At 36.1% G+C, this 25,834-nt stretch overlaps 4 protein-coding genes across 14 annotated transcripts; 1 reads left to right on the forward strand and 3 right to left on the reverse strand.

Annotated features, from left to right (window-relative positions):
* Nucleotides 1-1,090: 1,090 nt before the first annotated feature.
* LOC129302402 (uncharacterized) lies at nt 1,091-8,883 on the reverse strand. Of its 8 annotated transcripts, none has more exons than XM_054941258.1 (11): nt 8,713-8,883; nt 7,531-7,638; nt 6,632-6,817; nt 6,418-6,529; nt 6,321-6,342; nt 5,489-5,526; nt 5,333-5,367; nt 5,100-5,252; nt 2,432-4,926; nt 1,742-1,819; nt 1,091-1,612 (listed from the first exon to the last, which is right to left on the reverse strand). In XM_054941258.1, the coding sequence occupies exons 2-11, from the start codon at nt 7,599-7,601 to the stop codon at nt 1,545-1,547; spliced, it is 3,258 nt and encodes a 1,085-aa protein (XP_054797233.1). In that variant the 5' UTR covers nt 7,602-7,638; nt 8,713-8,883; the 3' UTR covers nt 1,091-1,544. The 8 variants fall into 8 exon arrangements, with proteins under 8 accessions (XP_054797233.1, XP_054797231.1, XP_054797232.1 ...); XM_054941256.1 differs by having other exon boundaries at nt 5,489-5,544; XM_054941257.1 differs by lacking the exon at nt 8,713-8,883 and adding an exon at nt 8,384-8,404 and having other exon boundaries at nt 5,489-5,544.
* Nucleotides 8,884-11,417: 2,534 nt separating this feature from the next.
* On the reverse strand, nt 11,418-15,079 carry LOC129298745 (uncharacterized). Of its 2 annotated transcripts, none has more exons than XM_054937182.1 (8): nt 14,533-15,079; nt 13,752-13,899; nt 13,485-13,635; nt 13,171-13,296; nt 12,997-13,077; nt 12,602-12,794; nt 12,257-12,527; nt 11,418-12,010 (listed from the first exon to the last, which is right to left on the reverse strand). In XM_054937182.1, the coding sequence occupies exons 1-8, from the start codon at nt 14,737-14,739 to the stop codon at nt 11,745-11,747; spliced, it is 1,443 nt and encodes a 480-aa protein (XP_054793157.1). In that variant the 5' UTR covers nt 14,740-15,079; the 3' UTR covers nt 11,418-11,744. The 2 variants fall into 2 exon arrangements, with proteins under 2 accessions (XP_054793157.1, XP_054793148.1); XM_054937173.1 differs by having other exon boundaries at nt 11,418-12,013; nt 14,533-15,078.
* Nucleotides 15,080-18,194: 3,115 nt separating this feature from the next.
* LOC129303179 (uncharacterized) lies at nt 18,195-19,843 on the forward strand. The gene is made up of 2 exons (XM_054942299.1): nt 18,195-18,861; nt 19,289-19,843. Exons 1-2 carry the CDS (start codon nt 18,399-18,401, stop codon nt 19,777-19,779), a joined length of 954 nt encoding a protein of 317 aa, XP_054798274.1. The 5' UTR covers nt 18,195-18,398; the 3' UTR covers nt 19,780-19,843.
* Nucleotides 19,844-20,025: 182 nt separating this feature from the next.
* Nucleotides 20,026-24,459, reverse strand: LOC129303178 (uncharacterized). 3 transcript variants are annotated; one of them, XM_054942296.1, is made up of 6 exons: nt 24,081-24,454; nt 22,909-23,386; nt 22,217-22,553; nt 21,692-21,790; nt 21,465-21,585; nt 20,026-20,605 (listed from the first exon to the last, which is right to left on the reverse strand). In XM_054942296.1, exons 1-6 carry the CDS (start codon nt 24,268-24,270, stop codon nt 20,388-20,390), a joined length of 1,443 nt encoding a protein of 480 aa, XP_054798271.1. In that variant the 5' UTR covers nt 24,271-24,454; the 3' UTR covers nt 20,026-20,387. The 3 variants fall into 3 exon arrangements, with proteins under 3 accessions (XP_054798271.1, XP_054798273.1, XP_054798272.1); XM_054942298.1 differs by having other exon boundaries at nt 22,909-23,443; nt 24,081-24,202; XM_054942297.1 differs by lacking the exon at nt 20,026-20,605 and adding an exon at nt 20,650-20,882 and having other exon boundaries at nt 24,081-24,459.
* Nucleotides 24,460-25,834: the final 1,375 nt, after the last annotated feature.

The following is a 25,834-nucleotide window of genomic DNA, read 5'->3' on the forward strand; positions in this document are numbered from 1 at the left end:
TAAATCTAGTTGATAGTAGAGATTATTTACTTTGAATATAAAAAATGGACCCTCCCAATTAAGTTATTATGTAAAAAGAGCTGAGATTTTTTTTCCCCACAAAAAGGAGCTGAGATTCAAACTTTAGGTAATGTTTATTATATATTCATTGTCCCATGACATTATCTTTCGCTTGTGCAAAATATAATCTAAGATTACAAGAGGAATTTTTTTTTTTAACTTCCTGCGCTTGAAATTGAACTAAACTTTTTTTCCCTTATTGGGTTTTGGGCATTGTTTTCTACATTGGAACCCTTGCTTCATTTGGTGTTATCTGCCTGTTGCCATAATCTGAGTCAAACATAAAGGCAAACAATGTGCAGGTTTTAATTGGAAATTTATGAGGAGATGCGTTTGTAATAGTTTCCACTCAACCAATAGATGTTTGTAGATAAAATTTAGGGAGAATTACAATTAGATCCTAAATAAAGAAATTAATTATTTTTTAATTTATTTACAAGTCAAACTTCTATACCTACGTGTCAAGTTTTAGTATTTACAGGTAGACAAAACTAGCAAGTAATTAGTTTTTTTTTTTTTCCTTCGTGTATAACCCGTATGTAATTCTCCCTAGAATTTAGGCTTATGGTTAATCATTGCATCGTGTGGAATTATGTTTATGCTCATTAGCAAATAGTTCGGGATAGTCACCCTCGTCCTGGATCTCTTGAAATATTGCCAACACTTTGGTTTGATCCCTCTAGAAAAATCTACATTTCTCCATATGAAACCCATCAATTAATCGATAAACCTATTTATCTCTTAAATATAAATCTCATTCATTTTGCCTATTTTTCATCACATTTATCATGTAAATTTCTCTTCAAGGAACCCAAATCCACTTCTTACTAATAGGACCCCAGGAAAGAGTGACAAAATAGGTTTAAGTTTAACACAACTAATCAACTAAAAACACGAGATAGACAACGTATCCAACCCTTCTATACAACTATACCATACCGTACACATCCGTACTTGACGGGAGATCATGTGAGACATCATTAATTACCTATGCAGATTGAACAAGTCAATCATTTATGATGCCACAATATGCAAAGACTTGTGTGGTATTTTTCATTGACTTGGGTTAAAGGGCTGCATTTACATCATCACTAATTTGATAAAAGAGTAAAATTGTAGCAGTCAACTTATCCACAACGAACCATAATCCCAAACTACGAAGCCACCGCATTTTATGATTCATGAGCATTTGGTCAACAGCGGATCCAACTATTGGAGAGTACCCCATGGAATGGAGAAACAGGATATGATTTCTATTAGAAGGTGATGCTACAATACTACAAGGACACAATTTACAACCTTCGACCCAACCCAACTGATCACTATCAACCCGCCGAATGAAATACGGAAAATGGATCCTGATTTGTGCATGTTTTGATGCAATACGAATCAGGAAAATAGGGAAAAATCGGTACTAAATTTGCTATGAACATGTCCTGTGATGATGGTAGAATTTATCTTTATCCTTGAGGCTATCCATAGCATCAATGAAACTTCGCCTCAGAGGGTTTACTTCCCCTGAAAGCTGAAAGAGAAAAGAATGACCTTGACCCTGGAACACAGACATGTAGAAGAAATGAATAAAGTGCATCACTACCAACAAGAATAAGAATATACAATTTGCTGGAATACAGAAATATGAAGCTCCTCAAGTTGTGGATTACTCAGAGCGGGAACTTACCTTTTGTAGCAGAACCAGCACCAAAATCGCGGCCTTCTTGCATCTTGTGAGAGCCCTTACCATCAAGTTTGTTTAAATCTGCATATCACAATTTTATGAGTAACACTGTAAGAGTACAAATATGTCATTGCGAAAGGGCCATGCCTGTTAGCTTTCAACTATTTAAGCGCAACACAGACAGCTTGTTTTCCTCTTTTGGGGCCTGAATACGGAGACAGCATTCCTTTCCAATATCATTTCACTACTGAGCTCAGTAACCAATGACGATACATTGAGGAGTATTAGTTTGACCAAGATATGCCAAAGCTCAAATGGCTAAATTACAAGAGTTCCAATACTAAATACGCATCGAAATTAAAAGCAAGGCTTAACTTGCAAGTTTCATAAAATATGGGAGTATAATGGTAATAAAGTTTCAGCACAAGACAGAAAAGGGTAAAAAAGCTATCTGATTAGGAAATCATCTCCCGTTGGAGCTTATTACGTTTTAGTACCATCTAGTACGGCCGGGTCAAAGGGTCTAAACTTTAAAATATTAAAGGTGACAAGAGAACAGCATTTTGAAAGAAGCTGAAATATATAATACGATAAAAATTGGAGTGTGGAGGGGGGTCTAAGACCAAAACAGCAACAATGAGACAAGAGCAAAGGGCAAAAGTTGAAACGCACTAAGTTAGTTTGCTATAGTACCTAAATTTTTTTCGTAGCCTTCATGTAATGAACTCTTTGGTTGCCCATAGCTTTTAGCATGCAGTGCAGCCTTTCTCAATAGATTTTCAGCGTTTCTTTTCGTACCATTTTTAGACTCCTCAGCATCATCCTCCCCTTCAGAAAAGACAGATGGGCTAGACCAGCCAGTGGAATTTGTATCCCCCTTGCTCTTTCGAGCAAATTTCAGGAGTCTTTTCAATCCTTTTGGTGCATCCTTTTGGTATATCATGGCAGGAGGATTCTCAGCATTTCCCCATTCACAAGTGTCAGGTTCACTACTTTCTTCTTGCAGCATCTGGGACAGAGAATGGCGAACTCGAGGACTAGCTAATCCTGCTGGAACAATATTGGCTAGAGATGCAGGTTGGAATGAGCCATCGTCACATGTCTTGGGCAGTTCCAGAGGTTCTTCTATTTCCTCCCAAGCAGTAGGTGGTATGGTTGATTCTTCTTCAGTACTCATTTTCAATGAAGACCATTCCACATTTGCTGAGAGATCCCCAACTTCAGTAGGTACTTGGTCTACATCATCTGTTTCCCCAGATTGCAGGTGATTATTTATCTGACATTCTGGTTCTATAACAGAATTCTGATTATTAAGTGTCACCAAATCCCTTTCAGAATGCTGACCGAGCAAATCAGAAGTATTATTGGCAACCAAATCAGTTTCTTGAGCTTTGATTGAAACTCCATTTTCTCTAGGGGTTTCCTCAGGCTTAGGAGAAATTTTTTTCTTGCTAGTAATGCCAGTACTATGTCCAGTCCTTGAACCCTTCCGCAGAAATGGTTTCGATTCCACCGGCACTACACTGCTTTTCTTGGTCCCCTTGTTGGTTAAACTAATCTTTGATGGAGTGGAAGAATCTACAGAAGCATTTGTCACTTTTTCTTTCATTTCCTTACTCTTGTTTGCGGCTGCTGGCTGCCGCTTTTCATTTTTGCTTTTGAGGCTCCTGACATTATCAGTTTGGGTTTCTTTCTCCTTTCTAATTTGCTGCTGAGATCTTTCCTTTTGGGGACTTGGTTGAGGAACAGATACTGCTGACTGTGGCTTTCGACGTGTTGGGGTGGTGCTAGCTGAAGAAACTCCACCCCGAACTTTAGCAGGGGATGTCCCAGAAACCCTTGGTGAAGGTGTTGCTGACCAAGACTTACGGGTAGCAGGCAATGGTGATGTTTTAGATGACACCTTTTTGGCAACTGCAGGCTTGGAGGCTTCCTTTGGGGAAATTGCAGGTTGAGTTAAATTCCTGAGGGACTTTTGAGGCTTCCGTGTTGTACTCTTTTTAGTTTCATTCCCACTATTGGACACCATTTCAGATTTTCTCTTATCAAGTATTTGCTGCATTGCTCGAAACTGTGCCTCCTTTTCAACTTTTTTTCTGGTATTCCCTCCTTGAAGTTTAGCATCTCTTTTCCCCTTATAATTATCATGAGATCCTCCTCTTTGTTCACTTGGAATATTCTGATTTTTACCAGGCAGGGACTTGCCATATTTTACAGACTTACTTTCCATCATTTTCATAAGAATCTCATTATACTCTGCTTGCTTTTGTTGATTCCATTCTGCTGAGGCTGCCAGCTTTCTGGTTTCCTTTCCAAGGTCTGGATTTGTTTCTGCTTGGTTATCAACTGTGTTAGACTTTACATTTTCCTCTCTTTCTGGTTTCACATTATCTTCAGTGATCTCGTTATAATTATGACTTTCAGACACAAAATCAGACCCCACTTCTCCCTCTGTACTTTTTGGGTTCTTAACATCTGCCACATCATTGGAAGTCACAGAAACAGAATCTTCGGAATCAATTTGTGGCTGGGACTGGATAGAGTTTTCCCCCATACCTGAACTCCATCTTCTTAATACAGATTTATTTGCACTAATAGAAGCATCTGCCAAGGACCTCCTATTCTGAATGTCTGTAGCTTGATCCCTCTGTTTGCTTTCAAACAGATTGATCGCATCTTGCACAGTTATCCTCCCTACATCAATCTCCGGCTTCTTATAAGGCATTTCAGATATTTCCTCATCACCATCATTTGTAGCAGCATCTCTATAAGATGTTGCCCTTTCTCTCGCAGGGATAAAATTAAGACTCTTGATGGTTAATGCAGCAGCTCTTCGGGGTCCAGTTCTTCCTATTTGTATTCTCCTCATTGGGGATGCTGACCTTCTCGGTGTTGCAGATCTTGCAAGAGATCGACTTCTTTCAGCAGATGCCTGACCTTCATCACTAGAGCAAGAAGATTCTTCACTTTCTGTTGAACTCTGTCTCTCTACTTGAGCAACTTTAGCTGGTGAAACACCATACTTAACGGGTGTTTCTTGGTGTACTGGCTTGGAAATCTGAGAATTTCTGACAATCCTGGTTGAATCATCATTTGTCATGTTGCATGTGAATAAGGCTGGTTCATTGTTCAGGGGACAAACATCCTGGCTCTTTTGGTTCAATTCTATAAGCTTACTCAAAAAGTTCCTGAGACCAATAGCAAAGTGAATGGAAAAAAGATCTTAGCAACTTAAGTGGTTTTTAGTTAGATGGAGGAAGAAGGAAACATGCAAGTGGTTTGTGTATATCAAATGCCGTATTTGGATTGTGCTTGCAAATTCTGAAGGATAAGAGCATCTGATTTGTTGTCCAAAACTTACCCTACATTAGTGGCTCCAAATTGTTGAGAAAACTTTGCTAAATCAATGATATCTTTAGAGGAGCAGGAGGAATTGGTAGCCTTGTTAAAAGTTGTTACTAACTCCTTACTTAATGCTGAGAACCTCAGGTCCATTGCTCGCAAGAGCTCATTCCTGGAAATATAGTTCAAAAGATTAATGGGGAGCACAGTCCACAAACATCAAACTTAAGCTTCATAGCCACAGGAACATACTTTGAAGCATCAGATGCCGTAGTGTTAACTTGGGTCTGTTATATGCAATAAAATGTTAGTTGAAATGCAATGTAATAGAGAAAAGAACATTGATTAAAAAGTGAGGCTCAATTTATATAAAACATGAAACCAGCCGTGCTCAAGAAAAGAAATTACTTTGGAGGATGGTGCCATGTCAGTTGAACTACAGTCATCTGTCAAAAGAGGGAAAGCTATAATGATAAAAATCAATTAAGATCAGGAAAACTTAGGTATCTTGGGAAAAACATGAGGTATTAAGCAGAGATCAGGGAAATTACTAAAGTAAGCTGAAACATGACAGACACCAAAATACTATGCTTCTGCACATTATGATGGTTCAACTTACACAGAAAACCCATATCACATAAAGGAATATGTTATCCTCCAAAAGAAAATTTACTGAAATCAACTTGATTATTGATCGTTAGATTTAAAATATTAAATCAAACTCTTATTTAATATAATCCAACAATCTGATATGCTAGGGCAGCACAGCATGAGAACAGCAAGCTAACAGCAAATACCAGAGGCTGAAGTTATCACAATCACATACAACTGAGAAATTGTAAGGACTTCGCAAATCACAACAGCTATCCTGGTCAAATGATCATCCAGGTTGATGAAAACAACAAACAAATTTAAATTCTTCAAAAAAAATACCAAGATAGAAGTCATTTAGGCATGTGTTTATGCCTTTAAATGAAATTTTGATGTACACAACAAAAAAACAATTTGAAAGGCTAAGACAAAGCACATCCAGATCAAAAACCATTGGTTTATTTGAAATATCAAGGCATAAAATTAACCCATGCCCTAGTAGGATTAATTTTCTACCGGTCATTCAGAAGCCGATCTCTGTCAGAGGGGCATACTTCATCTCATAAAGTGTCGATCCTACTGGTGGACAAGAATCAATAAGGCCTTAAAGTACAAGTTACGGAGAATTGAAGAATTACCTTTTCCTCACCTTTAAGATGATGCTTCTGGTCCTGATTTCAGAAGGATATCATCAATTAGAAACTACACAATACAGCATATGTTAATTCAAAGACACATAATATCACCTTTCCATATAAAGAAAGATGGAAATTTTTTGATTCCTCCAGCAGAGACATTTCATTAATGATAGCATCGATAGTGTCTATCAAATCAGGTGAGCCAACAACATCAAGGAATCTGAGTGATGAAATAACATGAGAGAAGTTGTTAAGTGTCTTTACTGTAATAAAAATAAAATCCAAAAGAAAAGAAGAGAAAAAACAGATATTTGACAAGAACCTTTTAACAGTAGCTTTAGTAAACCATTCGACATCATGCAGATTTTCAGGTAACTTCAAGTCAAAGTTTGCATCTAATCCCTTCACACACAAATCATTTATTCCAGGTAAATGAAGTGACAAGTGTTCCAAAAGCCCTGTCGCTACTTTCTCCAATTGTTCCTCCATATAAACAAATGCTTCATACCTGGACCACCACCAATGAGAAGAGTAGAGAACCAGCAAAAGTCCAAAAAATGTGAAGTTCACATGACTGAGAACAAATTGGCTCCCACAACTCAATGCACAAAAGAATTACTTAAGGAAGAAACAACGAACAAGGAAATCCTAATTATATGAATAGAAAACATTATTGCAATGACTATGGAATTTTTCAAATTCCATGTCTGCGGCAGAGGACTTGGGCAGTCAGACAAGTATTTGGCAAGTCGACTTTAAACACAAATTAAAATCCATATTTTATAGATTGGATTTTTATTAAAAAAAAATAAAGATTATATTATTAAAACACAAGTTAGATTTATATTTGAATGAAACAACAAAGCTTTTGATGCTTAAGAAACGTTAGTTATTCTCAAGCTTTATTTGGGCATTAAGAGTGATGTTAGCTATGCAGCTTGTGTGCTTGGGTCTGGCCTTTGGAGACCTTTACGCCAATACTCCCAAAATAAAACCAATATTCTGACCAAGGAAACAAGGCGATCAATAGTGTATGATATTATTTCTCCAAATCCATGGGCCTATTCCAAGTGTTTAATTCAAAGAGATCAATTTCACAGTAGTAATCAAATGCTACTCTAGGATTGTCACTCTACAAAGATAATGTTAAAATTAGTTCTTGCAACAAAATTTGCTTCAACCTTAAGCCTAATTTTATCTCCATTCAGCATCAAAGCTAACCTGTTTTGGTTGGGAAAAATCTGAATTGAAGCAGAATCTAATGGAACATCACCAGCTAATGCATCACCCATTACAAATTGCTTAGATCAAAATCCAAGGAACTTGAACCTGAGAAAAGCAGGAAAAAAATATTTAGATTGAGCCATGGATTAAATGCCACCCTGAAACAATACAAGATATTTCAACTGGAAGACAAAAGTTATACAGTGTGAGTCCTATTGGATTTTAAAAGTCTGCCCGTAACTCAAGCACAAACGAGCTAGAATTAATTTCAATTTACATGTTGAGAAACTCGAGTAATTTCATCATCACAATCTAGAAACAAAGCATTGAAAGACTTGTACAAATTTAAGAGGCATACACAGTCGAAGAGCAGAGAGATTTTCCAAGTCATATATAACCAACGCGTATAAGAAATTTCTTTCATTTATGCTACTGAGGGAGGCAAAATAAGCTTAGAATTGTAATAAGTTTTTCAAAATGACCAAACTATTCTAATATACAAACTGTTGATTAGCCTGAGCAACTTTTATTAGAATGCTACGGGAAAAAAAAAATTTATATAAACAAAAACCACCAGAAATGTTCGTTTTGAAAATATAATGAAGTAGAAAATCAAACGAGCAAAGAAGGGGGGGGGGGGAAGCGAACCAAAAAAGCTTGCACTACCTACAGATTTCAGTGCACCCAGCATGAAGTCAATAACAAATTGGCAACAGGGTAAAATCCAAATGTAGTCAAAGAACATAGCTAGTTTGGAAAAATGTGACGCAAACTCAGATTTTGTGACTTCATAATCAGAAAATAATTCCCAGATCAAAAGAGCAAAGGGACGATAGTTAGGTATGCTCACAGTGAAATCAGATCTAGCATGTCACCAAACCGTCTAAATTTCGGAGACAAACCACATGTTGAGTGAGTTCTAGTGAAGCAAATAAGGAAGAAAATCTTGGGTTTCAAATCTGAAAGAGACCGCAGATTTGACAACGGATTACTCAAAGTCCGCTGATTTTTGAAGAATCCAAACTATTGCAACTTAAAGAATATTTACAAAATGACTAAGAAAGAATGCCCAATGGTTTCAAGGGGGAAAAAAAAACAAGAAAGAGACGAAGAAAAATCCGAAGAAATCTTCCAAAGTAGAAAACCAATGCAAGGAAATAATAGGCGAAAGGCCAGAACCTTTGAGCTGAGATCTGGAACGTATTACTCTGAGTGAATGCGGGAGTTAGAGATCTTCGAAATGCATCAGCGGAAGCGAGCGGCCCCCGAGCTCCAATTTGGTACAGTGTAAATGGCGAGCGCGAGGCATGAAGCGATGACTGACGAGAGGCGATTTAGTGAACGAAGAAAGACAAAGCGCGTCGACTTGCAAAAACTGGAAAGAATAGGACCGTGCTTGACTGACGCGTGACTATCACGCTCCAGGACCACGTGTGGTCCCCAACTGTTCTGTCGGTATTTTTTGGAAGAAAAAAAATCTTAATGAAATTGAGGTCATCCAATTTAATTGTTGTGTATCGATGTAATGTCTGTCCGTCTTGTATTTTGAAAGGTAGGAGAAATATCAACTTCATATCATATAAATAGAACCAACCAAAACTTTCAGCAGAACTCGGTGACATATACGTTTGCACAATTATAAAAATATCAAAGGAAGAAGGTGGATATTATTTGAAAGATGATGTTTTGTGATTTGGGGAACGCGTAATGGAGAAGGATTGAATTGGGAGGAAGAGACAACTGTGAGCGCGACCAATTGAAGGAGAAGGCGTGCATATTGGGATTGAACACATGTTTGGATTTGTAGGAACCCACATGCTGTCGGTAGTTTACGTGGGTGCATGTTCTCCGAAAGCGGAATGACACATACATTTTCGACAAAACACGAACCCGTCATTTTATTATATAGTTTATATAAAATAACCTCACAGCTTACAACCTCAGTAGCACATCCCTTTGCTGTCTGATCCAAATCTAAATCTAACTAATTAATGCACATACCCACACTCACACACTCTTGTGAGTCCCTGCACCAAAGCGAAAGGATCACACCAGCTCTTTTCAACTGCAACGTTTTCTTTTTTCTTTTTTTTGGGTAACTACTATGTTTATTTCAATGCATGCAATCATACATACAAACATGCACACATATACACATATACATGTAGTTAGATCAAATTGAACATTGATAGTTCCGTTGACATCAATAGCTATATCATTTGTGGAAGTATCATTTGTGACTATTATGAAATTGAATTAAAAACTTTTTTAAATATCTTAATTATTATCCCAACATTGTTGCTAAACTTATGAGCATTCTTAAAAGTTTTAATTTTTGATAGAATAATAAGTTGAATTTGAATAAAGTTCAAATCTACATTAAATTAAGCTCTCACACTTATTTAATGCAACTTCATGCAAAATCATCATCTCTCAAAATACCATCAATAAAATTAAGGACTAAATTACAAAAAATTAGATCATTACTTTCAACTATATTTTTTATGAATAGATACATAAGCTAATTTGTTCACCATGGGTCTCAAAACAATATTGCCACTATGACTTTTATAGAATCACCCCTAGGGTGTAGGAGCTTTATATGCTCTTATATGAACTAATTATCTTACACGATTTTCTATAGCTTTGTATTAAAAAATATGAGTGGCTAAATGCATGGCTTTGTATTTATAATATAATTTTGGAACGTTTATGTGTGTGCGCGCACACGCACGTATAGAACTTTTTTTCTTTAATAAAAAATATTAGAGATTATTTTTTTAAAAGTATTGAAAGTAAAAGAATAGACTTTGCCAATAACAAATTATCTTCCTTAAAATACACATGGTAAAGAATAAATATCTCTTAAGCCTTAACTAAGTTATTATACATGTAAGAAATGAAATTTAAACTTTCAATTACTTGTTTAAATAACAAGAACCCCTACCATTAACTTTAGTTTGTGAATATAAGTTATTCTTATTTCTTCTTACCATTTTTTCTGCCCAATAATTTCTTAATTATACCATTATATAAACAAACATTGATATTAGGAGAAAATGAAAAGGCACAATTCATAAAGAAAAACAATTAACTTCTCATCACTACATTTCACGAATTTCAAGATTTATCATGATTTATTTTTCACTCAAACTTGTTTAAAAACTAAAGAAAAATATAATCATCAATCCTTATAATTTTTATTGAATTCTGCTTTTAATTCTTATAATTTTTTTCAATATTTTAAGCCATTACAAAGATTAAAAATACTTAAAACTAAAACTATAAGAACTTAAAAAATTAACATTACCCAATCTTTATGAAATTATAAGGACAAAAAAAAAAAACTAAAAACAAAACTCGATGCAACTGTAAGGATTAAAGATTATGCTTTCTCAAAAACCAATAAGCAACTTATCTATAAATGCAGACGGACATGAATACCACTCTATCCTATTTAGGAACAACTTTGACAAGAACAAGATCTTGGAATAGTTTAAAGCACCTCCAGATCTTTCGGTTACCCTTTTCCCTGTACGAAATTGGTATGTGATGGCAAAGAGAGGTTCCATTGGTTGCATCACTGTTTTTGATGCCAAGCGGAAGCGGAAGCGTGTAGGTCAGCTTTTGCACTGAGACTATATAAGATCTGGCAGAATAGAAGCCATAGGAAGGGAAAAGTAGCATGGAACACAAAAGTAAATGGATTGAGGCACCAGAACATGAAGGTTGGCAAATCGTAAAGCTACCACGCTATTGATTGCGTTTCCTACCCTTTACCATTGCGGCACTTGCAATCCATGTGAAGTTCAACAGATTAGGCCACCACATGCCTCCACATGGGCAAGCCAAAAAAACAAATTAACTCAACAGGAACAGAAACGGAAGCAAAGAGGTAGAGTTACATTATTCACATACTTCACTCTAGAGGACCAGAGGCCGCTCCATAAAATGTAAAATAGATTACAGCAGAAGCAACATCTGGCACGAGAGTTACCAGCGTAGAATTTCACATAATACAGATATAGGTTGTCAACTGCTGGACAAACTTGCCTGAGACGTACATCACTAGGGGGGAAAAAAAGAATCATAAAAATATAAAAAGGGCCACTACTCCCACAAGTCGTCTTACAGCAGGCAAGGACAATCAACTCATCCATGGATTAAAGAGCAATTAGAAAGAGCAAGGCATTATTAGACTCAACAATGCATCAGTTAGACCATACATGAACCAGACCATGTCTATTGCCCGTATAGATCTCATTGCGCTCTTCATCATAGAAGAGGGCAGTAATATCTTCCAAGGCTTCAGCAACTGTGCTCCTAATTCTGGCGACATGCTTTCTCTTCCTTGAACGGCAACCCTTACTTGAACACTTGTCACAACAACCACATTCATTCTCCATGGGTGAGCTATTGCTTACTCTTATTTTAGCAAGACACTTGCCAGTTAAAATGTTGCTGACATTAATGGATCCTGCTGCATTAATAAAAAAGAGCCTGTTAGGTTCTCTACGATATCATATTTTGAATTTTGGCTTATACAGTAAGCATTTGACACATTTGGTTGGATCATCTTTCCCATCCAACGGTAAAGATACAATCCTCCGTTTCAAAATATTGCTCACTTTACTTTGCAGTTTGCTTTACAAAGAGTGCATTACAAGGGGAGGGGCCATGACAGAAAAAACAAATAGGAGGCCCAGAAAGAAAAGGAGAGTACCATTTCCTTCAGACAATGGATCATCAGAATCAGCCTTGCAGTATGATATAATGAGATCTTGGTCACTAGTTATATATATATTATTTGTATTGCAGTCAGGGTGCCACAAAAGGTGATCCTCAAAAGAAGTAACAAGCTCTCCGCGGAAATTCCAAACAGCCACAGTACGATTGCGAAAGGTCAGGAATAATTGGTTCTCATATAGAAATATAAATGCAGATGGTGTCATGAATTCACTTCTGCTAACTTCTGTTAACTCAAATGTCCGCACCTAAAATAAAAGTACAGGTCAGATATTTGCATGCAGATCAATGCACACGAGTCATGTAAAAGAATAATACTTACATCAAGAATTTGGAGATTCTCATTTTCTTGCTTGACAAGAAGTTTTTCATTAAATTGTTCGATGAAATCCACCTTCTTATTCCGATGAAGAAGGTGGTTGAACGATTTCAAAACAGTACCATCTTCAATTGAGAGGATTTTAAGTGGGACATGACTGCTTGCTTTATTAAAAATCAACAACATGATCCCTGGACTGATAAAGAAAATCATCAAAAAGAATACTGTAAGTACAAACTAAGACCACTCAAAGAAAAATGAAAAAAGATAGCTGATTTTTTAAAGAACAGCAAAAATCATGTAATATCTTAAACATTTGACCATGGCCACGTACAACCTCTACGGTAGTGACAAATGCAACTGCAAGTAAAGTTCACAAGTTCATAAAGAGAGAATACCTTATCTTAATCTCTTGAACATGTTTATCAGAAATGGAGTACAACATCGTATAATTTTTCAGATCAAACACCTTGTAGATGCTATATGGCCAAAAAGAAAAAAGCAAATGTTAGAATAAAGGAGTCAAAATAATTAAATATTTGCACAAGAATATCATGCAATAAAATATTTACTTATCCTGAGCAGAGAATGTGAGAACCTTCCCATTTACATCATCAAATTCAACAAAACCTGGCCACTTCAAAGACTCAGACTCAAAAAGAGCAAAGCCAGCATCTGGTTTACCCCTCCTTATGTACCTGGACAACCAAAAAAGTATCAGATAAAGAAACTGCATATACAAGATACACAAGCAATAGCTTCCATTTGCAGTTCTTTCAGTTATTATGTGTGTGCTAATGAATCCCAAGGTCTTACCCCTCCTTTACCGTTGGGCATGGGGAAAAATAGAGGTATTTTCAAATCAATCAAAAAGAGATATACATACTCAATTCTCGTGCTTCTGCATTTCAAAGAACTGTAACTGTCTGAAGCATAAACAGAAACTGTAATAAGTGAGTCATTGTTCTTATTATAGAACAGACTCCTTATAACTTCATCTGGACTCACGTTCAAGAAGCAAATCCTTTGATTAGTTTCTGCAACAAAAATAAAATAAAATAAAGCATGCAAAATGTATCATACATCAACTTTCAGATGCAAATAGAATTGAACAGCAAATTTAGATATCATAACACATAAGTACTAGTCATACCTCGACTAAATGCTGCACAAACACCAGACTGTGCAAGAGCAAAAACTATGTCCTGTGCTGCCACAATCTCAATAATTTTTGATCTCTTTCTCAGGAAAGGCAGCACCACAGAAGAAGGACCTTTTGCATCATGCGTATCGTATTCTTCCTGTGAACAGACGCATTGGAGATCAGATATACCACAAGTAAGGTAGAAAATGAGCATAGCTATAGCGAAGCACACATCTCCCTAAAACACGGGAAGAACAGAAGATTCATCAATTAAAATAGAGCAAACATCATACTGCACCACTGGATACTTAAAACAGCGAAAGCCACACGAATAAGCAAAAGAAGTTCCTGAAGAAGGCCCAAATAATTCCACCAGCACATCACAAATATATTCTGCTTATATATAACTCATTTGCAAATCACGATCAGCACAAGCAAACAAGCACATGCTTTAATGTTCCACTTTATCCAATTTCATCAGGAGGTCCACCAATCTCATTATCCAATTTCATATTGTATTTTCCCAACCATTCTCACCCCTATCAAGCCAAAGTTAAAACTCAAGCTAATTGAAACAAAATTGCCTTGAAGTTAAACTGTTCAGTTCCGAGCAATTAACTTAATAAATTCATCAAGCGTATTGTCCAGCAAGTTCGTACTAAAATATTTATTCGACAAGTTAATACTACTTCAATACCAAGACTTTCAGAACAAAGTCGGAAGTAGGGGAAATTATGTATGTCAAAAAATAGAAAATAGAAAGCAAAAGATCACGTTAGGGTAACCGAACCTGCAAGCGGATGTTGCGAAATCTCTCTTGAGCATCGCTCATACTGAAAGCTCTATCACGCTTCGAGCTAATTTCACGCCTCTGAAGCTTCTTCACGCTGTTGACAAACCCATCAACTCCCCCACCTCGACGCTGTCTCTTCTTCGCTACTACTCTGCGACCACTGCAAGGCCTAGGGCTCACCGTGATCCTTCTTCCACCATCCATGGCACCCTCTTCAAAACATCCAACTTCAATTCGAACCCCAAGTTTGCACTCCCCGTGAGTTCGACCTACACAGTATTTTTTTGCGAAGGACTAACTCTGCTGCTGCATCCACTACCCAGCTAACGTCCTTCGCAGAAAACCCTAATTCCTTCGACCTCGAAAGGAAACGGAAGTGAAGACCTTGAACACTAAGGTTTCCGGAACTAACATCAATTTCTCAGTGACAATGATTGGGGGAAAAAGGAGAAAGAAACTGAAAATCAAGTCCAATAAGAGAGAGAGGGGAGAGTGAAATTTCAAGGGGCGTCATCGAGTTCGATCCCGTTTCAAATTCAGAATTTGGGATCTGGAATTTAAAGAAAATATGAAAAATAATAATAATAATAATAATAATAAACCAACGTCACAAGGCAAGGGTAAATACTAAATTCGAGATTTGATTTAATTTAAAGTTTCTTAATAAGCCCACATACTACCTTGGGCTTATCTTTTCTATACTAAATTAGGGCCCAAGTTGACCAAAAACACGAAGGCCCAAGGTAAAACCTAACAGCGTTGCAACTCTAATTAAAAAAATCGTGCAACTTATTATTATCTAGGAAAATTAAAATAAACAATTTCAATATAAAAAAAAATTTGTGTAGTTCATAATCATGTCAATGATAAAATATTTTAACGAAAATATAACTTATTTTTAAAATTATTTTAAGATATTTTAAATTTTTTGTTAAATCCTTTAAAAATAAGCATAATATAAAAGAATTCATGTTTCTGTTTGTTTTGATAGGCTACTTTAAGTAACTTATTTTAAATAAAATTTAATGGATGAAGAGAAGATAAATAAATAAAAACGAGCTTACGGAAATCAGAAGATTTTGATAATATTTTATTTTTTATAAATCATATAATATTATATTTTTCTGATTAATTTTTATTTCATGACAGATAGCATTTTTATATTTTTATCCCAAAAAAAATAAAAATGAAAAAAAAATTGCTTTCCATACAATCTCTGAAAAATAAATCACCTTTTTCAATGATTTGAAAGTCACTTATATTAAAATCTTATATGACAATATCTACAATAAACTATATATTGTTTATAAGACGAAAACATAATATAACTTGTTTTTCAAATTTTGTAAAGCACACCAAAGTAAATAAATATGACTTGCAGTTTTTATGTCATTATCGTTATGTTTTTAATATCTTTTGAAACTCCTTGGAGTCTAAATAATAAGTATGAGGTGACATTATTCATGGCCCATGCATTGCAGACATTATGTACAAAGTTTGAACGGAGAAAAAAGTTAACATACGAGCTGGCCTAATTTTGGATGATATTTACGTCCTGACTCGTGTTATTAGAGTAGCATATCTTCATCGTCCTCTTGTTTTGCAAAAAATCTAGGCTTTCACGTATAGAGTTTTTTTTTTTTTTTTTGTCAAACTTTCTTCACATCTTTCTGCGTGCTCGTTTCACTTGGACTGACTAAAACTTGTAAAATAGATTTTTTTTAGTTTATTAATGATCTATAAAATAATAAATTATAATATATATTCATTCAATAAATATATATTGAGGTGAATATCTTTATATAAAAAATTACTGTGCATAAAGATTATATAAAATATCGATATCAAGAGAGTGATCTGAAAAGTAAATAAAACTTGGAGCCTGTTTGGATATGCTTCTGGAATTGATTGAATGTACTAAAGTCGTAGTTTTACTAAAACTACCTAAAGACTCTCATTTTTATATAATCGATTATTTTGACTCAGACCACGATTTGGCTTAAGCAAGAAAGAGTAGTTTCCAATGATCGATTATGTCTGTTGGAGCAAATGTTGTCGGTGAGAATTTTTATTCTATCAAATAATTAGACCATCAATTGTGTGCAATATGTGAATACTTCTGCCATCACTTCTCTTTATCCTTGCCAAAAAGGGAAGACTACTCTTTGCCACGACCTCCATTTATTATTTGCTGCAACCTCGTCTCCTCCGATCAACGTCTTCCATCTCCAATTTGCAACTGTTGTCTGAGTTCATCAGCATGCGTCTCCTTCCTCGCAAGTCATTCTCCGCTGTTTTCCCCGTCAAAGCCCGTATGGTACGACGTCCTCTCCTTCCACTGTGTGTTCTCTGTCGTCTTCCTTCAACTTTTTATGGTTTGATTCAGTGGTTCTCTTCCTTTTTATGGTTCGACATCCTCTGCACCATGAGAATAATATCATATAATTTTTTATTACAATATAATATAATATTAATATAGACAATAAAAATTATATTACAATATAATATAGTTTAAATTTTTATTACTAATCATAATATACTTGTTAAAACTTAAATCTAGTGCTCTTTATTATAATTTAAATATCTAAAATTGATTTTCACTACAATCATCCAACATATTTAAATTTATTAAAATCAATTTCAAAAAATAATATAAAAATATAATCATGTTATAACATTATCAATTATAATTAATTGTACCTAATTGAAATTTAAACACAAAGCTACTGACATGACCACATAACAGCCATAAACTTGCATGGAATGTTTTCCAATAATCATTTTTGTCAAGAATGATAACAATACATTGTTTGTCCAGCGGTTCTTGAAAAGTGAATGCTGGTAAGCCTCAAATCACAAGCCATTGTTGTCAATGCCAGCATGCCATCCATTAGTAATTGTCAATTCCCTGTTTGCATCCTCCAATTCTTCAAAGGACAATAATTTATATAGAGTAAGAAAAACTCGTCCAAGTACACCTAAAAGAACTAGAAATTGAGATCTTGATCCCCACTTTTTCTTTTTAGTCTTTACGGAGCAGATCCAAATACATGAAGCCATGTAGAATACTCCAATATTGTCATTTGTCAACTACAAAATAGATCCTCGCCTGCCTGTAAGGCACCACTTGACAAACTCAAAAGTCGTGATAAGTGGACCCCTAACGGCGCTTTCGGAAAAGTACTCCCCCCTCCTCAAAGCAACATATAGTCTTCCAAACAAGAATCACTACTGCGTTGGATTGGGAAATGTTTTTCTGAACCGATAACATAGGCCTCAAGTTTGAGCCTAAATGATTGGGCCTGCATGTGAGGTTTGTTTTTTTTTTTTTTACCCTTAAGTCAGGCTTGAGTTTATGATGAGTCTTGACTGTACTTCATATGTGGACGTTTAAAAAAAGCTTTTGAATTTAGGTTTCAAAATCTTTAAGCAAACTTCAAACCTATCAAAATTTACTTTATGTAGTTTTTTAAACCTATATATTTTAAATTTTAAATAAATTTCAAGGCTTCTTAAACCTAGCTTATTTATAAAGAGGCCAGATCCCAACCAAGCCCACCTGTAGCACCCGATCTATTCTCACTCTTGTTGCCTATGTTCTATCAAACAATATATAATGACACCAGATCTCTTTGAATTGGACAGATTTTAGTTTCATTTGGGGAAAAAAATATACTTTTTGCTTCTACCTTTACTCAAGATTTTTATTTAATTTGGTCCTTAATTTTATAAATTATTTCTTTAGTACTCTGCCACTAACAATAAAATGAGCTCAACCTTTTTTAATCACTTTCTCGTTGTCTTCCTGTTCCCATCTCGTATAAGCAAGAACCTTACATTACTGTCTAGTCACTTTGCTCTCTATGGGGAAATTCTGGATTGAGGTGTGCTTGATATCTGCAAGGGGCTTGCAACGTTCAGTCTCTCTTTGGAAGCGTCATTGGTATGCCGTTGGCTGGGTTGATCCTAAATCTAAGTTCTGCACCAAAATTGATGCTTCTGGGAATGCGAATCCTGTTTGGAGAACAAAGTTCTCTTTTCTGCTTGATGATGACTCTGAGCAGAGCCTCCAAGATCTGGTACTTAACGTCCAAGTTTTCAGCAGAGACCCCATTTTTCTCACGGAAAAGCTTCAAGGTTCTGCGACTATTATGCTCAAAGAGTTCATCGCCAAGCATGTGAAGAACTCCGAGACTACGAGGTCTGCAGGAAATGAGGAACTAGGGAGCTACCAGTTGCGAAAGAAGAAATCCAGCAAGCCACGGGGGTTCATTGATATTTCAATTCGTATCTCCGACGACAAGGAAGAGCCAAATATGTTCCAAGGTATATGAACATTTCAAAAAACCTATGTTAAAAATACAATCTCGTCAGCATCTACTTGTCTTGCTCGCATCAACTTTTAATCGTCACTGTATCTGAAACATAACGGTAGAGTTCTGCAAATGCGGATGTGGAGCTAGTAAGAAGTCTTACACAGATCATGGTACTTTAACCAATAATATTGGAATTCGATATTTTTATCGCCCTTAAGTTCACCCGAAAAAGAAATCTGGTCCTGCAAGCTGCAACTTTACGTTTTTTAGCTAGAGCAGTTTCTGCCATGTATCATCTTCCTCATTTCCATTCTTTCTTGGGTCTCCTATTTCGCCAGCTCTATCAATATTTGGGATGACACAACTGACTGAAGTAATTTCAATTTTGAGTATGAATTTTCTCAACGTAATTTGAAGCTATAAGCTTGACGTTGTAGGTAACGAGGGAGGAATCTTTCTCCTGGATCCTGGAAGAAACACTAACATGACCCCCCCAGGTGGATTAGAGCAACCCCATCGGCAACAGCAAGTGCCTCTAGCAACAATTCATCGGCCAGAAAATCTCCAACAGCCAAGCATGTCCTCATATCCAAAGCCACATCCTTCAAACTATCCCAATCCATATGTGGGAGGACCAAGTTACTATGCACCAGCTGGACCAAGCTATCAACCACCTCCACCTTCACAAGTGGGATATAATCCCACTATGTTCCCAGGAACTGAGTTCATCAACATGCCATCATCATCTGGGGCTGGTCCTGCTGCACAGAGGGGAGGAGTACCTGCTGGTTTTGCAATAGGGGCAGGAGCTGGAGCATTGGCAGCTGGTGCTGTTATGTTTGGTGGTGACTTCATGCCAGCGGCACACAATCTTCCACATGGGCTTGGGGATGCTAGCGTTACCATAGCCACTGATCCTCTTTTCTGAAAAAGCATTCACTAGATAAATAATGTATAACCATATATGGCCATTCCGTTAACATTCTCCTTTCCGAAGGGTTTCCGTCTGTTTTTTCTTGTGCTTTGTAATCAGCAATGCCCGCTTTTAATGGGAAATAGCCAGTTTTGATAGCGTCATACATAATACACTGGCACAGTGCTAACCATTGGCATTTAAGGAATGTTTTGAAGTTAAGAAGAAAGTTGATAAAGGCTTGTAATACGCACACACAAATGAACACAATCTGTGTTGCATCAGAGATCGAGTAGATTCAATGATTTGCACAAATCTTGTTGCAGACTAACAAGCTGCAGAAATCATAGGGTACTTTTTCCCCAGTACTTACAAAATGATAAAATAGGGTGAAAATTACAACCTTTTTTTTATTTTTTTGCTTATACACTACTTTCCACAACTCAAACTTCTCAATAGCTGTACAGAGATCATCATGATTGCTGGATTAAATATGAGCGGCTATCATCACATATGAATTCTATGAGTTTACTGCGATCCAGGGGCATAATTAATCTGCCTTATCGTTCAGCCTTCTAGAGATCTTCAATGAAGTAAAATGGGACGCTTGAGCAGTAGGAATTTCATTTTACAGGTTGCAGATTATGCTCATTTGAATAAGTATCAACTAATCTTCGCAGGAACTTCTCCACAGCAGAAATGAACTCCTCAACTTTTTCTTCATGGGGCAGATGGCCACATTGCTTAATTACTTCAAGGGATGATCCTGGAATGACTCCTGCAAGTCTCTTAGCATTCCATGAAGGAACTAGCCGGTCACTATCACCAGTGACAATCAGAACTGTTTTTTTTTTTTAAATTAAAAAAAAATCACCAATCATGCTCAGCATTCAACTCAGGGCAAAAGTAGAATAGGTTGTTACTTGTGTGTGTGTGTGTGTGTGTGTGTGTAAAACTCATTATTCACCATATATTCCCCAAGAAAAACCAGCCAGCTAAAAATCCAAAGTTCATAGAATGTAATATATCTTTTAAGATTGATTAACAGTTTCCAATTCAACTCACGTTGTAATCCCAATTTGATCCGAAGTCTTCACACAAGTGTCCACAGGATTGATCTAAAAATGAAAATACATCTTGGCAAATCCCCAAAGATAGCATAAACAGATCAACCTATTCATTGTTACCGTAAATTACGCAGCATAACCAATTATAAATGGCATTATCATATATTCATGTCCATATCCAAATTGCTACCTTCTCTGATCAGCTAATTGAAAACAAAGCTCGATCGATATATTGGGAAAAGGGGGGATGAAAAGCAGACATGCATGCATACATACAAATACATATACAGATGGAAATTCAAGGTTTAATAATATTCTGAGCTTACTTTCTTGAATAGCAATGAAATATATTTATAGAAGAAAAGAGATGTAGTCAAACACTCAATTAACTAACTATTTGCTAAAGCATGTTAAAACAGAATAAAATAAGCGGCTACTAAAAAGGCAAAAACATTATCTAGAAATCAACCTTAAAAAACAACAATGAGAAAAACAACAACATCCTACACAAACCAGCTAAAATATAGGGGACAAATAAATATATAAAATTCAAATCAATACCTGCACTATATAAAAAGTAAAATCATATTTAGATAATATAATCTCTCTATATATAATGATTAGTATCATTACCAGGACAGGATATCTCATGCAGTTTTTGAGTCAGTGGGGGCTTTGTTTTAGATTCCTCATCCAGAAGCATTGCTGCAGTGAATTCAACAAGTGCCCTATCCCAATCTTTAGTCCTCAATGGCTGCATTCAGTGCTATCACCCAGGTGAGTACTGACTTCAGATTACAAGACATAGAAATGGACAAGACTGACAGTGTACAAAAATTAGGACATTGCTGAGAGATTACCTTTGTATAACCGTCAATGACATGTTCATTGACCTGATTTGGATCATACCATGCATTTCGAACAGCAGCAATACCAAACTTATCAATAACCATCCTCACCTGTAATCAATTTGAGGCAAGCGGCTATTAGATAGGTAAACAGATCAGCCATCACGACAATTATAATGTGTTGGTTTCAGCGCTACAACTAGTTTTACAAAATAACAAATATGCCCAAAGAGTCATCCAACAAGAAAATTTCTAAAAAGACAACTGATGTGAACTGATCAGAATATCATGACATGTCATACTATGCACTTCAACTCTAAGCCAAAGGCCATGGATTCTAAATGTTGGTGAAAAGGAAAGTGCGGAATTCCAGCTCATTGGAAAAGCTCTCACGAGCTCAGCAGCAGTTGTATTTTAGCCACCAATTCCTCAGTGTTATTTGATTATAATATTAATCCAGTGATGTTTCTATCAAGAAGGTCTTAAAGTAACTAAAAGCAAATATTATATTGCATTAGGTACGAAAAAGTTTGTTACCAGCATTGTGGCAAGGGCAGTACGCAGGACAGCTGATAAAAATTTCCTATACAGAGAGTTGAGCATATTTATCATCCCCTTCATCATCTTGGTTATTGCTTCTGAAATGTATTTGGTAATCATGGACAAAAGCTTGTAAAGCCCAGAAATTGGGTTTGCTCTGATAGGAGAATCATTGTTTTCTTTCATTTCATTATCTTTCCTCACTTGATTTTTCTCAACAATTTTAGGTGCACTGAATGGGGCTAAAATTGCTGGGGCAATAAGAATTAGAGCAGCAACACGTTCAGGAGCTTCAAAATATGTATTAACTGCTACAAGTGATCCAGCTGAGTGCCTGACGTGCCATTTTGAGAAAATCTCAACTTCAACATAAAACTAAATTCTGAGCATAGCAGGGATAAGGTACAATGGAAGAAAACCAAAGCCAATAGAAGTATCACAATTTGCAGACGCAATCATACAAGAAATTGTGGAAACCCTATACTAGACTACCATCCTTGAGTGGTGAAACACAGAGTTACTAATTTAATGCTTGATACCAATAAAATCACCTTCATATTAACAAACAACTCTTCCATAAAACAACCAGGATAATTAGACAAGTAACAAATGCAAGACACGTGGACGTAGGGCAGCAATATATGATTGCTTATTCAGTTTACCAAACAGATGATTAGACATTCACATACCCCACCAGGATCACCTTGTCGGCATTTAATAGATCAATGAAGAACAAGGTAGCAAGCACTGAAAACAGCATCGAGTATGGATTTAAGGATTTTGAGACATCAGTTCCTGAAGAAAAATTCACTCGTGATGTCAATCCAAAGGCTGGCCTGTCAAAAGCAAGAACTTTTGAACCAGAAAGCCCAGCCAAATGCTTCATAACCTTTTTCCATGAGAAAACCGATGCTCCAAAGCCATGTAACAGAATCATAGGAAGACCTAGCTGCCTAGTTTTATGAGGGAACTGAGAAAGAGTCTGATTGTTGAACATGCTATGTGCTTGCGATTCCCCATCATATATCTTATGGTGTATGTGTACCCCTTTGAACTCACAAAAACAACTGTCTGGATCAGCTAAAATCTTGGGATCCACTAATTCATCCTGATCTATGCCAGCTATCCCTTTCCTTTTCTTCGTTGTTCTAATATCCAACAATTGCTCTGGTGAAAAGGGGTTCAACATAAAATGCTATAAGTAAGCGGCATTGCAACAACACACTTGTCCAAAAGAAGATAAACACTAATCAGTAATCTATCTCCAAGTACATTCTTATAATTAAATCCAAGGTAAATAAAATAAGGACGAACTTGCTTTTTCTTGATAAAAGAAGACTCCAATAACAAGGACAGAGCATACAGAAATTGAGGATAATCCATGCTCTTAAAACAAGACAGGGAACCAAATGTATAATTGACGAACGGAAAGCATAAAACACCAACTCATAAATGTCTGCAAACCTTTGCTTATCCGACAAAGATAACTGTGTTAAAAAATCCATATCATATCTTTATCGAAGATATGGATAGAAAAAATTATAAAGAACTGTAAATTTTACCCAAAAATCAATTGCTGAAATTTCAAGCATTAGACTTCAACCAATCTCGACGCGTGCTAGAAAGGTGTGTTCTTACCAGGCCTCATTGTCCTTGTCTTTTTATGGCAAAAATATGTGAGTTCGATATGCTATAATCCTAATTAGAGTATGTTTGACAGAAGACCAACAAAATGGTATTTTACATTAGTTCGGCTTGAGCTGGTAGGAAGCTGGGAACACTACAGATAAATATTTCACAAAACGCGCACAGAAATAAGAGACTTGACTAAGCAAACAGCGAGACAAGGAGCACAAATTACCGGAATATTCGGCACCTGAGCCACTGGCTGAAGAAGCGGAAGCAAATAAGGCAGACTTAAGAGTAGGATAGTCAGCATCACCCAAACCAAATTTGAGAAGAGAATGAACCAAACAAGACGGAAACTTGCGAAAAAGCGGAACAGGGGAAGGAAGCCCCGATTGCTGATGAAGCATCGCCACTTTGGTCATCTGATTGTGGGAAAACACAAACAATCAGTTATCAGACAAAAGCGTGGACGTTGATGAAGAACAGAGAAGCAGCCTGTTAGCGGGGTCCTCTCCGGTCGTCAGGCTCTACTGCCTTTATCTGCTTATACAGTACTGTACACAACCCCGTGCACCACGGCTTTGGATGAAACAATACCATGTTTCAATTTTTTTTTTTTGGCCGGAAACCATGTTTCGATTTTAATCTTGTAAAATGAACGAAAGGAAATGTAGTAGAGCAAATGAAATTATATTATGTTAAACGGGACCAAATGATGTTGAGGGAAAAAAAAAACAATTTTCGTGGATTTCCAGATTTAATTTTGAAAAAACCAAAATACTTGAAGTATGGCAATAACTTGCATATGAAAGTGTGTGTTTTTTATAGGGCTGTACAAACGACTGGACAGGACTGGACTTTAGCCTAACCGGAGTCTAGTCTTTTCATGAAAAGGACTGGGTTAGATAACCCGTAGTCCGGTCTGGTCCTGTGTGAAAACCCGGAGATTAATAAGACTGGACTTGGTCCATAGGACTGGGAGACTGGTCCTGTTAGTCCAATACCAATAATCTATTTCAACTTAACAAATTCAATTAAGATAATAAAAACACTTATAATCATAATAAATCTATAATAATTTCTAACACCAAGAAAATAATATTTTAGTTACAGTCCAAACTCCAAATGATTTAAATATATAACTTCAATAAAAAATTAAAGGAAAGATCGAAAATAGACTAGAGAAAAAAAATCAGCGAGAACAAAAGTAATAAAAATCAACCCACAGACATGTTCCTTCAAAGTTCGAACAGATCAAGATCAGAGTGCAAAGTGCAAGGCAGGGGCTAGGGCTTTAGCGCACTGAAAAATTGAGAATGAGAGCAAAGTTAAGTGAGTGACTAAGATGCTAAGTGCTGTTAAGTATTGTGTTGAGGTTTTTTTTTTCGATCAGAGTGTAAAGTGCAAGGCAGGATTAAGACTTTTTTTTTCTAAGGCTTATTAATTAATAATTTATAAATTAATTTTAATTATATTAAAATAATTATATAGGACCAAACCGGACCACTTAGTCCAGATGCTTGGTCTCTAGTCTGGTCTTACCCGAAAAATTAGTCTTGTCTTTTTAGTCTTTTTGGTCTTATAGGACCAGCATTTTACAGGACTGGACAGGACCGGGTTTTTATGGGTCGGACCGGACCGAACGAGACCACGAGACTTTTGCACAGTCCTAGTTTTTTATTTTACATTAAAAGGAGTCAACATGCGGAATAACCAAATGTGATGAGTTATAATATGTGCTAAACGTTTTTTTTGCCATTTCACCCCCAAAAAAAAGATAAATATTGTAAAAAAGTTTTAAAATAAAAATTAAATAAGATTTAAATTTTTGTTAAAAAGTATAATTTTAAAAAAATGACCATCTGCATGTGAAAAAGAAAAACCCGATACTACAAAGTGTTTTAATGCATCATTAATATTAGATCCATTTTCTAAAATGTTTAAGTTGTTCGTTAACGTTGAATGCTAATTAGAAAAGGCAATCAA

Source organism: Prosopis cineraria, unplaced genomic scaffold, assembly GCF_029017545.1.
Source record: "Prosopis cineraria cultivar Desert tree isolate PC_DT_omini unplaced genomic scaffold, ASM2901754v1 PC2, whole genome shotgun sequence".
Lineage (NCBI taxonomy): Eukaryota > Viridiplantae > Streptophyta > Magnoliopsida > Fabales > Fabaceae > Prosopis > Prosopis cineraria.

Coding starts and splice junctions, on each gene's coding strand:
- LOC129302402 (XM_054941256.1), bottom strand. CDS start 7,601: ATGGGTGATGCATTAGCTGGTGATGTTCCATTAGATTCTGCTTCAATT. Junction 6,343..6,417: donor ATCTTTCTTTATATGGAAAG/GTGATATTATGT, acceptor TTCTGAAATCAG/GACCAGAAGCATCATCTTAA. Junction 1,613..1,741: donor TGCTGGTTCTGCTACAAAAG/GTAAGTTCCCGC, acceptor TCTGTGTTCCAG/GGTCAAGGTCATTCTTTTCT.
- LOC129298745 (XM_054937173.1), bottom strand. CDS start 14,739: ATGGATGGTGGAAGAAGGATCACGGTGAGCCCTAGGCCTTGCAGTGGT. Junction 13,636..13,751: donor TTGTGCAGCATTTAGTCGAG/GTATGACTAGTA, acceptor TTTTTGTTGCAG/AAACTAATCAAAGGATTTGC. Junction 12,014..12,256: donor TCCATTGTCTGAAGGAAATG/GTACTCTCCTTT, acceptor TTATTAATGCAG/CAGGATCCATTAATGTCAGC.
- LOC129303179 (XM_054942299.1), top strand. CDS start 18,399: ATGGGGAAATTCTGGATTGAGGTGTGCTTGATATCTGCAAGGGGCTTG. Junction 18,862..19,288: donor AGAGCCAAATATGTTCCAAG/GTATATGAACAT, acceptor TTGACGTTGTAG/GTAACGAGGGAGGAATCTTT.
- LOC129303178 (XM_054942296.1), bottom strand. CDS start 24,270: ATGACCAAAGTGGCGATGCTTCATCAGCAATCGGGGCTTCCTTCCCCT. Junction 23,387..24,080: donor CTCAGGTGCCGAATATTCCG/GTAATTTGTGCT, acceptor CCTTTTCACCAG/AGCAATTGTTGGATATTAGA. Junction 20,606..21,464: donor GCATGAGATATCCTGTCCTG/GTAATGATACTA, acceptor AAAAAAAAACAG/TTCTGATTGTCACTGGTGAT.